The sequence below is a fragment of the Labrus bergylta genome, chromosome 20 (genome assembly GCF_963930695.1).
Source record: "Labrus bergylta chromosome 20, fLabBer1.1, whole genome shotgun sequence".
Lineage (NCBI taxonomy): Eukaryota > Metazoa > Chordata > Actinopteri > Labriformes > Labridae > Labrus > Labrus bergylta.
In genome coordinates, this window is record NC_089214.1 from 3,627,686 (window position 1) to 3,644,931 (window position 17,246).

General features: G+C 41.3%; 1 protein-coding gene across 1 annotated transcript in view; it reads left to right on the forward strand.

Moving 5' to 3' along the window:
- The first annotated feature begins 1,754 nt into the window (after positions 1-1,754).
- cdh10a (cadherin 10, type 2a (T2-cadherin)) overlaps positions 1,755-17,246 on the forward strand; it is a 37,038-nt gene continuing 21,546 nt past the window's right edge. Inside the window, exons 1-2 of the mRNA XM_020648183.2 lie at positions 1,755-2,056; positions 9,418-9,744. Coding sequence (XP_020503839.2) covers positions 9,535-9,744 — 210 coding nt within the window. The 5' untranslated portion in view covers positions 1,755-2,056; positions 9,418-9,534. The remainder of the gene's footprint in view (positions 2,057-9,417; positions 9,745-17,246) is intronic.

Below are 17,246 nucleotides of genomic sequence, written 5' to 3' on the forward strand. Positions count from 1 at the left end.
GACTCTTTGCAGCCAATCAGGATGCAAGTAATCCCCCTAGACCATGGCATGAACTTTAATTCCTCTGATTTAGCAGTGGAGAATCCTGGCACTGACACAGATTTCGATGTTTTTTTTCTGAAACTGTTGGGTACAATGCCGGTTGCTGTTCTCTGATGTTTGCACAGAGTTGTTTGGTTTGTGTAACAACAGTGTTATTAACATCCCTGGGGGTGTAGATAGCAGGTAAATTAAAACTAATTCTATGCAGAGATGAACAAATTAGGGCTTCTCGTTTAAATTTTTCACAGTAGCTTGTTAGCAAGAAGCACACCCTCTCTCTCCAAATCCAACCCTGTGCACACATGGGTATAAGTAAACATGACACACCTCCCCCCCCCCCACCCCCCCCCCCCCACCCCGAGTCGCATGCACAGGCAAACATATGCACAGAAAATACAAACGCACACACTTACTTCTTAATCTCTGGGCACCGTAAACACAACGAGGGAGTGAATAATGAACAGCGAGGACTTGGCCGGGTATCACAGGGAGGCTACCTCGCCGCTTGTTCCAATGTTAATTAGTTTGGCCTGTTTGCATTTTTATTTATCTGCTGCAGAGACTTGGAGCTGATTATCTATTCACACTGATATTGAGAGATAAAACTTAAGCTCAGACGAGGTCGGTTAGCGAAAAACTGCGCCTTTTTTTTCTTCCTCAATTATTCATCCACAGTCAGGCCAGGGCCTGGCTCCGAGTTCACGGCATCCCATTCATTTCAAAGTCACTTCAAGCAGCCGTTTATCTGCTCAAGGTACCCGTCGGGGGGGGGGGGGGGACCAATATCGGCATCTAATAACTCCCTCTACTGTCTCCCCCCCCTCAGCGTCAAACAGCTCCCTGATATATTATCACTCCATTCCCCCTTCAGTTGAATTAAAATGTTATATCACTCTCAATATATGGAGACATATTGATATGCATCCAACATGGGGCATGTAATGAGAAGAGAAGACAGAGTGCCTGGACGCCGTGTGCACCTGCCACATACTGCCCGGCCAAGTCAGCAGGGACGAGGGGGGATGAAGATGAAGATGAACAGGGCAGGTGGGGGGGAAAGAACCTCCCCGCTTTCAAACAGCCATCACTGTGTGGCTGATTTACAAGTTATGGCCTTTTTCTCCTTCATTCCACTGTCATTGAAAAAGAGATTAGATGGGGCCGATTGCTTTAGACATCAAACATCACGGAGATGATCCATCATAGCAGGATCTTATGCAAAGGGGCTTTTTGGATGCATTCACAGTAAGAAGAAAAATAAAGAAAAAAAAAAAAAACGCCTCTCTGTGCCTTATCCAAGCGTCCACCCTCTTCTTCAGCCCCCGTTTCTCCATTCCACAGTCAACTGATGCTCACTGGGATGTAAGGGCACTATTTTCTCCCTCCTCCCCTCCTCTTACTTGCCCTCCCCTTTTTTTTTTGCTTTTCTTCCTGTTTTTCCTCTCTCTCTCTCTCTCTCTCTCTCTCTCTCTCTCCCTTTTCTTTCTTTCTTTATCACTAACTTGTGAATGGCAGCCAATCAGGGACAGAGTCGCCTCAGCTTCAGCCTCGGTGACATCCACCGCCAGAAGTGATGCACTGCTAGAGAGAAAGAGAGTGGAGGAGGGAGGGAGGGAGGGAGGGAGGGGGGCAGAGACAGAGAGAGAGAGAGAGAGAGAGAGAGAGATACAGAGAGAGAGACATGAGAGAAAGAAAGTGTAGAGGAGGAAAAAGGGAGAGAAGCCAGGGAGCGGGGAGGAGAACTGGAGCGAGGGAGGGCAGAGAGAAAGAGAGAAGCATAGAGCGAGGGAGGGAAGCAGCCAGGAGTCTCTCTCTCTCTCCCCTCTTCTCTTGCACACACACACACACACACACTCCCATACACATTCGCACCAGCTGTGCTGTTGTCAGTCTTGGAATGTAAGCACTGCCGTGAGGAGTCAGATTCTCCGCCGCTAAGCACTGCTAAGGAGTAGGAACACAGCCGCCGCGCACTCCCTGACACAGATGGATGCTAAGCTGTGAAAAACCAAAGGTAAGGGGCTTTTTTTTCTTCTGATGAATGTTTTAGGACATATTTGTATTTTTTTGTCTGCCTCCAGACTCCGGGGGTGATGATCTGCTTCCTGCTCTGTGACAGAGCCAGACGGATGCATCAGTGTGGATAGCTCTTGGAAGAAAAAAAAAAGAAAAAGAAAAAAGTGTTGCAACTTCAAAGAGGTTGATAAAAATGACTGAAGTGAGAGAAAATGTGATTTTCTGTCCAGTGAGAACATTCGTATTTGTCTTCCTGATTTACTTATGTACGAGGTGTGCTTGACAAGGAATGAATGAAAGTGTTTGTGGCAGCACCAGAGCAGAATTCAAAAAAAGTATTTTAATTCATATGTGGATTTTTTTTCTTAGATTCTCTGTTAATAAAACCTGATGAAGCACATAGAAAAAACATGTTAAAGTATGTGTTTTAGCATGTGTGAATTCTACATGTCATAATAATCAGTCCATGACACATGTCATATAGTGCATTAAGTCACTTTGATGTGGACGTTATATTAAAGGGTCAGCCTGTGTGTTTGTAAAGACTCACACTGACTTTGTCACTCATTCCAAAGTGCAGCATGCAACTAAGTGCTGTTCTGACATCCATACTGTGCACCGGTGGATGCATTCGGCTAATGTGCACACATGTGCAATGTATAAATGAATGCCTCTATGTGTTTGTGCACCTGTTTTAGTGTCTCCTATGTGTGTGTGTGTGTCTGTGTGTGTGTGTGAGTGATGAGGCAGTGACGGCAATTCACACTTTGTGAGCAGATTTGATGGAGAGGCACTGTACCATTGATATCTCCCCGAAAAAAAGAAAAAAAAGAAGCGCATGGAGGTGTTTATCGCCGTGTTCGAGCAGCGAGACGAGCGCACCCGGCAGTGTTGCCGAGTATGTACATGTGCATATCCTCCACAGCACAAACTTAATCCAACCGCTCACTCTTTTCTCTTCTTCCCCTCTTCTCTATCTCTCTCTCTTGCTGTAAGCGCCTCAGTCCTCCGTGTGCTGCCTGCTGCTCTCGCACTCTGACAGCTTTACAACCACTAAAGTGATATTGTAGGGTATGCTAGTGTGCTCCAGGTCGCCCATGTAAAGCCATTATTGTTTAGCGCAAATTAGCCACTAACACGCGCCCTGAATTATAGTCAGATATGGGGTGACCTTTTCGGCGTTGGAATGAGAAAGAGGTGGGGAATGTGTTTCTCCCACACAGGCACAGAGGCTCTCAGGAGCTTTTCACACAGCTGGTTTTTAGAGGATTAAGCATGAATATTTATTTGTTGTAGCATGTCAGGGAGGAAATAGAACACAGAGAGGAGAGAATATTAGAAATGATAGACTTAATAAGAACATTTCTGCTTCAATACCAGGCCCCTTTTTTTTTAAGATCCAAGTGTTATCTTTTTGCTGTAGGAATTTTCTTGTGATTTGGTGAAGATAAAATCTCCTTCAGACTATTGTTAGAGCTTTAAGGAAAAAAAGGACATGCAGTGTTTACTTTTTCCCCCTTCTCCTTCCTCAATATGTTTAAATTCTCCTGAGGTCATCCCAATATTGGAAATTTTTTTTCTTCCCCTAATCGACTGAAAATTTTTGTTGGATTTTCACAGTCAATACACCCTTTTCAAGAAAAAAAAGTGGCCCTCCCTCCCTTTCTTCAAGCAGCTTTTCAACAAGGAAGTGTGCACTGTATCACAAAAAAAAAAAGAAAAAAAACTGCTCAGAGGATTTCAAAACATGAGTAAAGCTTGCTGAGGTTTGCCAAAGACTGCAGCCGGTGGTAGACAGGAGACGGGGAAAGGACTAGGGCTCCACCAAGTGGAGGTTTGCACAGGTGCTGCTGCATCTTGGTGCATCGACGCCCCTCATGCTAGATTTACACTCTCTCTCTGTCTCTGTTGGTCTGTCAGTGCCGGCGAGCAATCACTGGAGCTACTCAAACTGCCAATCACATCACACTAGTTTGCAGCCAGCTCTTACGTGTAGTTAGTGTTTGTGGCTGCAAAAGAACTGCATTTACCCAGTTGTAAATCGTGCTCTGGGAAGAATGCTGCAGGTTAAAAATGATCACGCGGACAAATCGTGACAATGGGTTTATGACCTTGCAACCCTTCCACTGCCCTCTCTCTCTCTCTCCATTTTCTTTTTTTTACCTCAGCATCCCCCCTAATGAATCCATATCCGTCTGGGATTATTTATGGTTCTTAAAAATACAGCCACTTGTTGGATTCCTCAAACAGAAAAGCAGAAAGCTGTAATTTAAATGTTGCTTCAATGCCAGCAGTTGAAACATTTGCATTGAAATTATGCAGAAGGTAGGAGGATTTGGATGGCGGATGCTTAATTATGCCGTGCCATCCATATGAAGCTCTGCATTTGTGTTCGAGCGAGTGTGCTTGTGTGTTAATTTTTTCTAGGTTCGAGGGGGGTTAAGGCTTCTGTGGTAAGATGTGGGAACGGAATCTAAAAGACTTTATTGATCCCAAGGGGGAAATTGGGTCAAGTTTGAGTTGCATCTATTTTTAGGATGGAAATGCATGCAGACAAAATCATAAGTAAACATCTGAAATAATAAAAAAAAACAGTTGCATAACAGACATACAGTATGCATACTGTAAATGTTTAGGATGTTTTAAAATATGATGTAAAATTTGTACATTGCACTACAAGAAATTTGAATGCTGAGGAGCTGAATCTCTGTAAAAATGTGATCTATATGATAAAACATTTTTTTTTTTATATCTGCATCAAGTTGCGTGCACATTATGTTTAATATGCATGTGCAATGTATACCAATTAATATACATACATTTGATTATTTAAATATCTAAAAAATGGTCTGTTTCCCAAATCCCTCTCTGCAGTATCCTACTGTAACTTCAGTTATATGGTGAGTTCTCTGTTTTGTGGTAGTGCCCGGATGTATGGTTGATAACTATTAAACATCACATGGTGGATTCAAGAAGTCCCATAATGCACGGCGAAGGCAGGGTACAACCAAAGGGTCATCATGCATTGCACAGAAAGAAAGAAGAATAATACATATGATGACGTAATTACTGCAGCAGAGAAAATGAGCCAAGAAATGGGACAAAGTAGATGATACAAAGGAAAGTACATTCAGTACTGTAATGAGTGGAACACTTTTGTCACATATGTGTCTTCATAAAGGGATCCATTAAGGACAGAAGATTTTCCTTGCAGGAAAAAAAAAAGCAAAATGTTTCATGTAATGGGAGTTTGTGGGAAAGAGTACAGCGCTGCTTTAAAATCATGCAGACAGAGGGAGATGTTTACAATAATCTGTGCCGAAAGGTTGCAGCAACATCAGGAGCAGATGGTCAATTTAGGTATTTATAGTCTCCCATATATGGCATATCATCGATTCATTATGCATGCAAGACCTCTGTAAAAAAAAAAAAAAAAAGGTTTACCATGCAGCCAGACTTGTGCTGCACATTGCACCTATAATGATTGTCCTCCTAAAGTCAGAGGAGCACTAAAAAGTGCTTAGTTGCAGCGCGCCGTTTAATGTTTGTGGGGGGAAAGCCTGCGTGTTCAATTTTGGAAGCTGCATGTGCATACAAATTTATACAGACTAATGTGCAAGGCTGTGCTTTTTTTTTTTTCTTCCAGGAAGCATATCCTGATGAACAGCTAGTTTATATCTGATCAAAGATATTCTTATTCAGCAAAACAAGAATGTATAATTTTGCAGATTACAGAAGTGGGGCACAGCCGAGCTTCTTCTCGCCAGAGTGCGCTTTAGCCAAGATTAAGAATAACAGCCGCGGAAAAACACTTAAAAAGCATATTTAACTATCCCCATCCCTTCACATCTTTGGCTTTAAATGCCAAGCCATATAAGCTGTCTTTAACTTAATCTAATCATAAACAACTTTTTTTTCTCTTCATAAAGACGGCGTTTAATGGGCTAAATGAGTTGAGATAACTCAGCTTGAGTCTATAGGATCTGGCTTGGATTCAGCTCCTCGCTCATCCTTTTTAATGGAGTGTTTGGAAGAATTCGGGAAAGACACACACTCGCCCCTAATGCTTAATAGGCACACCACATCAAAGATTAATATCCAGAATGCTATTAAAACTCAAGGACAGGCTGGAATGATAATTAGAAAATGCAATCACAAGCATCAGACTAGATTAATTGCAAGGCGGCGTTTCCTGATTTCGGGGAATGCACGTGTCACGCTCGAGCCACACGATGGGCGCGCACAAGGAAGTAACATTAAAAAATGTAGCACTGATGTGCTCAGTACTTTCTGTCCTGGCATCACATAAAGAAACCACTGTTGTAACTCATATTTTAGTTATCCAACTCAACATGTTTCTGGACTTTTTATTGAAGGTCAAAGTCAGCTCTGGTGCCCCCATGTAGCTGCTACCAAGATATCCCCCATAGTTCTTTGTGTTTCACTGGATTTTTGAAGCACAATGAGTCAAACTTTGACAAAAAAAAAAAAAAAAACGATGTAAACTTGGGTGGCATTTTGAAAACGATTGCCGATTTAATTGGCTAAAACTGTCTGAGCGACTAAGAATGATTTACGTGGGGATCTCATTAGCTCACTTATTTGATTTTCTATTCAAAGGATTACATTCATTTATATTCATCAATGGAACTCTAATACTAATTTGCTCATAGCGAATGCCTCTGCTGACATTAAAGTCCTTATTTAAGCGCATGCCGAACAAAAGCAAAGAGGCATTGTGGACGTAGCATGTGCCTTTACGCAGCACCCCCCCTCCCCCTTAGGGATTCAGTGAAAAGCTTGTCTGGATAACTCTGGTACAGGGGGAACTACTAAATGGGCTCTATTAGAAAGAGAGGCAAGATTTATGAGGATTAACTTCCAAAAGAGCATCAATTATGCATGCATACCCAAATTACCTATCAGGATGAGTCCTAATAGGGACAGAGCCTTAGTGAAGTATTGGAAGGAGTCTTACCAATAACAGGAGAAACCTTATTATAGGCACAAATCTGACACACCCACACACACACACACACACACACATACACACAGTGGGATAATTTTGATGATTTTAGACGTATTCTCCTGTTTGTTCATCATTGAATCTTATCTGAATAACACCGTGCCATCCCAGATGTATTGCACACATGGATAGAAGTTAAAGTTTTTGGACAAAAAAATTGAACAGACAAGATGAAAAAGAAGCACTTTTTCCTTCTGTAGTGTCCGTAAGAAATCGAAAGAGAGCGTTGCAGGACATAAAAAAAAAGAAAAAAAAGAAGAAGAGCTGCCTTTTCAGTGGAGTGTTTTTACAGCAGTGCCTTTTGCTCCTGTCAGAAGCGTTCAGCTCCTGGAGGTGCCTGTATTATGCTGTTCAAACACACTCACCGGCTGTGAAGCACTGTTTGCGGATCAGTAATGCAACTTATAATTAGTGCGGCTCGCTCCTTTACAACTCAAATACAGAGGGAGACGGGGACATGACAAGCGAGTTGTAGCTGCAGTTATTAAACTTCATTTGGGTCTGACATTCATTTAGCTGCTGATGCACTACAGTGATTGCAGCCTCTTACACTGCAGTGGCTTTTTTATTTTTTATTTCTCTTAGTCATTAATCACTTCCATTAGTTTCGCATGCTTTCTTCTTATTGGATAATTAAAAAATTTATGACATAAAACCTATCCAAATATTTTTTCTAATTTGGGGTTTAATACTTGAAGACTGTTCTCTCTTCTTCTCTCTCCCCACTGAGATTTTTTACTACAGTATTCCTGGATTCGAGCCTTTTTGTGAATGGTTTTCTGCTTTTTTGAGACTTATCTAATAAGTTACATTTATGTTTGGAAGCAGCAGATATTGTTTTTCAGTTACAGGAATAAGAAATAATCTCACAGTTGACCAATGATTCTGATCCCACACTGACACATTTATCAAATTTCTTCCTACAACTTAGCCACTCCCTCTCTACCACTTCCTCCGTCTCCCTGCTCTGGTGATCACCTGATTTTGGGCGTTTACTCTCTAAGTTAAAAAAATCCAACCCGATTCTGCCACAACTTCTCCCAACCAATCATCTTGCCGCGGTCAAATTTGAAAACCTGTTCTCTCTCTCTTCCACAGTCAATTTGTAATTTCAGTGTGATCGCTGCGACGCTCCTCCGCCCCAGTCACCTCCATTCCAGAAACCCATCACATCCTGCATTCTCCTATCCTCACCATCACCAACAGTGTCTAGACTTTGAACATTTATTTCCCATATTGTTGAATAAATTATTGTTCATTCTTAATTAAGCCTCTACTGATTGAAATAGTGTTACATATTGGATGCCCAAACTAAACATGGGCAAAGTTTTAGATCATGAGGTAAACCCATGTTTGAGTAATCCCAGGATACATCTGAAGAGGGAACTAAACAGGTTTTCCTGCAAATCATGCGATAGTTCCCCGCTATGAAACCAAGGGCTTCATGCCTCTTCATGAGCCGTAGAAACCTCTTACCTATAGGCTCTCTTCTCCCAGCACTGGAGAGTAGCCCTCCCATGGCAGCCCTGCAGAGTTCTGTCAATAACTAACAATGAATGGATTAATGGACGTGTGCCCAGCTGTGATCTAAAGCAATGTTCATCGCATTGCTTGGAATAAGTAAAGCTGGCTGCCAATGCAGTAATCGAAATACACTTGTTAAGTTCCTTGAAACGAGATGTAATGTCTCAATTTGCTGGAAACATCTTGAAATAGGATGTTTATCTGGACTTATCGGATGAATGTGGCACAAAGTTAGTGTTATTAGACGGTCTCGCCTTGGACCTGGACAAATACATCGGCTAAGACTTGAGTCTTTGCAGTGTAATTTTCTGAACCATAGACAGGAGTGACCCATATTACCAAATGAAGTGCAGGCCATAGTATGCCAAATGCATACATCACCCACAAGTCCACTTTCTATTAAGGTAGAGGTGGTACTTTTAGAGATGGGTTTTTAAAGGAGGCTAAGACGACCAAAAAAGTTCAGGATTCTCTGCCACCAACTAAAAGTAAAACTTTGTTGTGTAAGATTCTTGTTTTCATGAGAAGTGACTTGATTTAAGTATTTTGTTGCCTCCATCATTTCTGACCTTTGAGTTGTATTTGCCTTGAAGAGAGAACTGCTGCCTGTTAAATCAAAATATTAAACAGAAACCCAGTGAACAGGAATGTTGGTATGACTGTTTCATCCAAAGAAGTGTTGCCCTATTGTGGTGTCTAAGCTGTCTCGGCGGTTCTTCTACCCCGTATAGGATTTAAAGCTCAATGTTAAAGACGTACGTGTAAGTGTTCTGGACGTGCTTCCTAACCGAAGCTTCCTCTTTTCACAGGGATCTAAAGGACATCAAAGAGAGGAATACAATGTCTGTTCTGATAACACATCCTACAAGAAGCCTATTACCATAATTCACAAGTCGTCCAGGACGTTTCCCAGCTGATTGGATACCATGATAATCAATCAGGTTCTGCTCCTCCTGATGCTCTCCATCCTGTGGCCCAGCGCTGCCCTGCCTTTCCCGCCTGGGACTATAGGGAATCTGTTTGGGATGTCGGAGAGTGACGGGAGGATTCTGCAGCGCTCCAAACGTGGATGGATGTGGAATCAATTCTTTCTGCTGGAGGAGTACACAGGAAATGACCATCAATATGTCGGCAAGGTAACGTGTCCACTCACATTGTCTGCAGACTAATTATAGGAGGTTTTAGCTTGTTAAAGAAGTGTTTGATGTAATTGGCTGAAGACGAATGGGGCTGCCAGGAATCTGGCTGTTACAGGCACAGTTAACTGGAGCTTTCAGATACACGGAACACTAACTCCTCTCTCCGCCCCGCAGCCTTACACCGTTCTTTTTCAAGAATGCATTCTATCACATTGTGTCAACAGTGAAAACACATAACTAGATCAAAAAAACTCAAACTCCCTTTTATCTGTTGTTGAGCAGATGCCATCAATGTATTCATATCTTTTTTGGGATCGCAACGGCGGTTCATCTTACAATGAATTTAAGTCATTTTCATCAGACACCTCATCAAATCAGTTTAAATAATTCTAGGGTACATGAGTCATCAGCCAATGAGGCTGAAACTTAATTTTGGCGAGCCCTTTTTAAAACCACAGTCATTAAAGAAAATACTCAATATAGATATCAAATACTAGATTTGAATTGAGTGACTTTGATGTGTTCTCTGGAGCAATGGTAGCTGGTGTATTGTTCTGCGGGGGTGCACAAGATGGACCGGGATGTTGCCTATATCAACGTTCGTTAGCTTGAACTGGAAAATGCCTTTAACTGGCTAACGGAATTAGCATTACAATGATCTAATTTACCTATTATACTTAACACACAACACCAACACCATATACTCGTACTCTCAGGCTTGTGATTCTTAAACTCTGTGGAGACAAACTTATAAAAACTGCTGACTCATGCTAGTCTGCTCTGCTGCTCTGATCCACCTTCATTAGCAGTCAATGCTCTGATCCAGTGAGGCTGCATGAATCGCTCTTCATGTCTCCGTTCATGGGACGTTTCCCTCTGCTGCCTACTTTAGGGTGGTGGTGTGTAGTGCGTTCATGGATGACTTTTTTCTACTTTTATCAATGCTATTATCTCTTGTATTGATAATGTGCACGGTCAACTCACAATGAAAGTCAGCGTAGGCCCAGGACGCTAATTCTAGGGCCCCAAACCATCAACATGTCACCAATCAGTAACTTTAGACACTGAGGACTTAGACACTTTTTGGCCTTTGGAGTCCAAACAAGGGGGTATTTAGTTCATATACACCTGTTGGGATGGTGTATCGTGTACTGTATGTGCTAGAGTAGCATGCGACTTTCAACAGGTAACTTTTTTTCACCATTAAAACACAGCTTTTAGGCACTAAACTCAAATAGCTGTGGCAACTTTTAATGGTGTTGTCGTCTTCTTTCTAATGGTGGATTGCTAAATTACGCCACCATACTACAGTTTTTTTCCTGTGAAGATATGTGAAGATTCAAACTGAATTAACTATCATTTTAAATTGTTGTTGTGTGCCCCCTGTGGCATGTGATTTAAAGATGTAACAGCTAAGCAAACATGGTGACCATTATTAAGAAAGTTTCAGATGTTTCTTCACTAAAGTTTTGTGCATCACGAGTGCTTTACTACTTACAGTGCACTGAATTTTGTCACGATTGTCTCATGAATGTTCTAATGCACCCAAAATAGCAAGCATAAGTACAGAAAGAAAGGAAACTTTAGACAGTGGTGTACTTTCGAAAATGAAAAATGGGTCAGCAAAGAGGGACATTCACAGGACACTCCGAAATGAAGAAAATAAAATAATAAAACGCTCTACACACTTGGAAAACATACTTACAAAACAACATCCTCCTTACAAGCTTTTTTTTAAATAGAAAATCTTCATAAGTCTGTATGGAAGTTTGACAGAGCCTGTATTTCTGTGGGGTTTTTTTTGGCTATAGACGATTTAATAATGAAGAACTTAAAGGCAGAGATGAGTCAAACTTAAGACATTAGACTTAAGTGATCCCAGCAGTGAGAAAATTGTTTGTAGATCAAATTAAATAACAGAACTTCAGCACTTGCAAGACACCTTCCTCACAATAATCCCCCCCCTCAAAATTAAAAGTTTTTTTGGACAATGCTCCTCCTTCCCACCCAGCCAGATCAGAGAGGTTGTTGTCTGCTCACCCGTGCCAGCACTATAAAGACAGGTGTGATGGGGAACGCTACAGTTATCAACTCGAGGGAGGGAAATGAGGTGACTGTCGACAGCCAATTTTCTCAGAGGAAGCTGGCTTTCATCACACACACCTCATTCTCCGGAGTAAACAAGTGTCTTGTGCGAGGTTGAGTAGGGGGATATGACAACTTCTTTTTTTGCAGAAAGCCTCATCCTGATGTGGTGGAGAGGAAGGAACAGCGAAAAAATTAATGGAATACGGGGAACAGGAGGTGGGAGACGAAAACATATCAATCACGACGGCCGGTGAAACTCACCTTGTTGTGTTATGTGATGAAGCAGCAAACGCAAATGCTGACTCTAAATGGGGCCATGCCTTGATGTGTCAGTGAGGGGTGCGATGTGGCTTTCTTCTTCGCCTTTCTTTGACGCCTTCTGGCGCCAAACTTCTGCACCATGACAACAATCACGTTCACAGGTTCCTCTTCTCCTCCTGTGTCCAATATCAGTCGCTATTAAACTGTCAGAAAAACACCAGGCTGTAATAAATTACTAATGCAGAGGGGAGGACGAAGCAGTTACATACTGTTACTGTCCTTTAGGAAGAAGTACTAAAACTACTCGTATGGATAACTGTAAGAGCTGATCTGTTCTAAGTTGAGGAACAGACAGTGGAAGCAGAGATGGATGTACAGAGAGCAATGTTCTGAAAAGATGCCGCGATGGATGGAGAACAGGTCATTAATGGATGGATAGATATCAAACAAGCAGAGCTGAAGACCATACATGATTCCTGATTGATCGGCAACTCTTTTTTACGGTTTATTACCGTAAAGCTTTAAAGCTTTATTTGTTTAAATCTCTGAATCAACTGAGTTTATTTGGGTCAGGTGCCCGTATCGACATCAACAGGACAAATTGGAAATGTTGTTGAGTTGTCTTCCTGGATACAAAATCAGAAAAACACATCAATTCCAAAAAGATAGATAATGTGAGATCATGTTTACATGCCAACATGCTGCACTGGGAGAGAGGGGGAGAGAGAGACTTAGGAATCCTCTGGAGACATTTAGCAGGATGTAGATATCTGTATAAAACTTTTCTGGAAGTAGAGGAGTAAAGGATGTTTGTAAAACTGTCTTGGGTGAGACCCACCCTGTGGCAGCTTTAAAAAGTAACCCTACAGAAATTCATTAATGAATTAATTGATATCATACCTGATCGTCGTGTCTGCTATTTTAGGTCATACAAAGGCATCAGCATTCATTTCAGTCAGTTTCATAACCTGCTAAAATGTCCTCACAGGAGCTTTGATTTATTGTATTATCTTATTTTTTAAGCAAAACTTAGCAGGCAAGTCTAAGTTGTGGATGTCACTAAAACATTAAAGACTGAATTATTGTCAATTTAAACCAACTATGTTGTGACTGAATAGACGGACAGAAAGAGCTGAGGCAATCAAACGAGGGCTCGAAACCTTTAAACACATAAACAGAAAAGCAAAGAGACTAGAGAGGTAGAGAGAGAGAGTACAATTGAGACCAAATGCAAAAAAATAAAGCACTTTCAAGGCCAGCACAAAGCCATCACAGCCTGGATAGTCTTCCTTATAAAGATCACTTAATGGCCTTTGCAGTGCACCGTGGGAGGCCTTGTTTATTTCACATTCGAACAAACCTCTCCAATCAACCCACACACACACTCACTAACTGTCACTTGAGGTTGATTTCTTGATTAGGGCAATCAAAAGATGGATGTAAAGAACAGTCACACTCTCACTTTGTAACAGAAAAGAGAGCACTACTCACCGCTGCAACATATAATAAATGCAGCTTTTACTGCTTATCAAGGTGTCGAAAAAGGCAAGCCGCTTTAAGGCTCGCATACTGAGTGCTGCTGACTGATACCTCGCACAATGACCAGGAAAAAATGGCCGGTTTAAAGCACTATTCAAGCACTTACTCTGCAGAAATAGTCAACGCTGAAAAAAAGAGGCATAGTACATTTTTTTATTCCTGTAAATATACTACGCAGTGGCTTTGCATGCGTCAAGCGTTAAAAAAAAAGAAAACCCCTCAAATCTCATTCTAACTGACTTTCACGGGGCCATTAATGAGTGTGAGCGCTCGCTGTGTGCAGCTGTGGTGCCCTACTTCTTAAGCAGGACTGTGTGGACTGTGTGAACACTTGCAATGCTGAGCAATACAAGCCCAAAGTTTGCATCCCGGAGCAGTTGAGTGGCGTGTTTGAAGTGAACAAAATCCTATTAAATTCCTGCCTCATTTCATTGTCTTGTGCCTTGTAAAGAAAAATGTGCTGCCCTGAATTACAATATTCAAGGTAGCTCGCTTTGTTGTGCTAATATTTTGCCAATAAGTATCCTTGAGATATTGCAGGGGGCCTTTTGCTCGATACATTTTTTTTTTTGCATGAATTTTTTTGGCAGAACTTGTAAGAAAATGCAAAGCATACTAGAGATACCTTAAGCTGTAACTTTAACCTGCAGAGTATACCGGTGCATTATACTGATGTTTTCCAATAGTACAGAATTCCTGCTCTGTCTTGAGAGACAGAGGAAGCGAGTGAGGAAGAGTAATTATCCTGTATCCGTTCCGCGCTCTATTTTGCTATCTCCCCCTTGCAGCAGCGAGCAATGCTTACCAGAGACCTGACAAGAATTGCCAATGATTTTGCTGCTTTACTGACAATTCCTCAGTGTTTGTGCAAGGCGATTTAACTCATCAAGGCTCTCTTCTGTGCTTCTGTTGTAAGGCCTTGAAAAGGGCTGTGTTTGTGCTGCAAGGCCTTGAAAGGGGAGCCACTAAATCCCTGCAAATATAGTTGGGCGCTGCTAACATTTGATTTTGTTAAGGCTGTGTGGAAAACACTCTGTCAAGAGTATGAATGCCACAGTTTTTTAAAGGCTGTAGTGGATGTAGTAGGTTTTAAACTACATTTGGACATTTAATATCTCCATTCTGGTACAAAAATCTGTTTAGCTTAGCTTCTGAACTCAAAGTCACTACAGTGTATACATTGAATCCATACAGTTTCTACCAGACATCCCTGTGAAAATCAAATAGTTAACCTCCATGTCGTTTGCACAGTGCCTGCATAAGTTCCATGAACAGGAGCACTCTTTTTTTAGATGCTATTCCATAATAACACAACAGGGGTGCTTACTTCAGCGAAACACCTCCTTACTTGCACTACCACTCAGTAAGAAATCCATATGGCCTTGGGGAGCAGATCTGTTTACCCATATGATTAGGAAGCTGACGCTATGTAGACATCCAATAATTAGCAAAGCGCAGGAGCTAAGGGCCTGCACGCTCCCACGTCGACTGAGGGAAATATGTAAAATACGGAACACAAGGTTCTGTAAAGTTCCTATTATTCTGCAGACAGCTGGGACTGCAGCAGAGACTCCTTTGATGGCTCCTTGTTTGTTGTTTTTGCTTCTCAGGTTCCTTTTTTGCAGGATTAACTACAAAGAAAGGAAATATGGTAATAATCAGATGGAAGGTCCTTGAGGATACAATCAAAAGATTTGGAATAAAATGCATTTCCTGTTGTTCGAAATTGTATTGTCCTAATTATTACAATGGAATGATTTTGGTGTGTGTGTGTGTGTGTGTGTGTGTGTGCGTGTGTGTGCGTGTGTTGCAATGAATCTGAACAGCAGTAATGAAATATGCTCTGCCAAGTGAACCGGTTTATTACAGCCATTATTCATACAGTTGCTCCGATACAGACATCAAATAATGAAATGTGGGATCAGGTATCAGGTAAAGGCAAGTAGTCTATGCACCAACTGCTACCACTAGCTAGCCGGTTAGCCGGTAAGTTAGCAAAATGTCAAGACTCTATATTTGTCCAGACACGCTTAAGGCTGTATTGAGAGATATAGTTCAAACTATTAAAACACACACAGTGAGCTAAGGGGCTGCAGCTGCTAAGGACGACCGTGTACGTTCAGAAAGAAGCCAGCTAAACTATAGATCGCTGATTCTTGTTGGAATTACACTGAATTGTGGGATGTGTAGTTCCTTTTCTCACATGAAAAATCTTGTATACAGTCTTGTACCTTTATCTTTTTCTACAATTTCCAATCTTTTTTTTTTTGTGCCAAAACAAATGTTTTATATTCACGAGTATTCGGGGGAGATGGTTGGCTTAGTTCCAGGATTAAAAATATGGATATAAGGATTTTCTGAAATGTCAATGGACGATGTTACTCTCAGAACCAGAGCCCCCCGAAGAGGTGGTCGGTCTTGTTGAGCTCTGTAATGATACCCTACAGGTACTTTTTTTTTTTTTTAAACAAAATGATATCGAGTTTCTATCAATGTTTAAGAACTGGGAATGAAAAAATGCTCTGGAAAAATATTGAGTGGAGTGAATTTTAGAGTAGAAAAAAGGTTGACGTGGTACTACAGAAGGCTCACTTCACAGGAGAAAATGTGCAATGATGTGAAGGCCATTAAGATGCAAAAAACCTCATACTAACACTCTCTCAGTCACTAAAATAAGCCTGACTTTCACAGTCAATAGCAGCAGCAGCCTTCACATCCTAGACACATAAACTATCCTCGCTTCACTTGTCCACAACTGAGCAGAGAATTCATATTCAGAAACAACAAATAGATTCTCCCACAACAAAAACACATGTGAAAAATGAAGGCTCCTCTTTAATAGACTTTGGATTAATGGGCTTCATTTGCATTCAAATATTCCCAAACACAGCCTGAAAGTCAGTGCATATTGTTCATCTTGAACTTGACAGCATCTTGTTTTCACACGCGTCCCCATTTCCTTAATTCGGCCTGAAAATTGCCAGCGCTCTGGCAATACATTTCCAGATTTTCCATTGAAAGTTGTGCTGTTGACATCGCTCTCCCAACTGCGGGGGAAAAAAAGTAATTAGTTTCCTCACAGCATGCAGAATATTAATATTAATAAGTTCCTGACGTACATTCTGTGTCCCTAACTACATGTCATTTTAAATGTGAGCCCATGAGATAGTGCTCTAAATATATCTGCTGACAGTTCCAGTACAGTAATGAGCTTGAATCAAGTGTCTGTCACAGCAGGCCGCCATTACTCCTCAGTGACACTCAGAGCGGGCTTCAAGGTGATGGATAGGTCAGAGGTGACTAATTTTAGCAGTTGTTGCTGTAGGTCAGGTTATCATCATTTTTCAAAAGGCGCAATTTGGAAGAAAAATCTAAGACTAATTTGATCTGAACTAATGGAGTGTGTCACACTGCCAAGGCCATGTTCTGTTCTCACACACTGATTCTTCGGTGGGTTTTTTAACACCATTATTTCAGTGTTCACAACAGAGCTGGGATTCTATTAAATTAATCTAGACATTAGTGTAAATGATACACTATACATACAGGAAAAAAAGGTTAGTTTAGTCTTTGATCGCTAAAGTGAAGCAAATGTGGAAGTGTCTAAAACT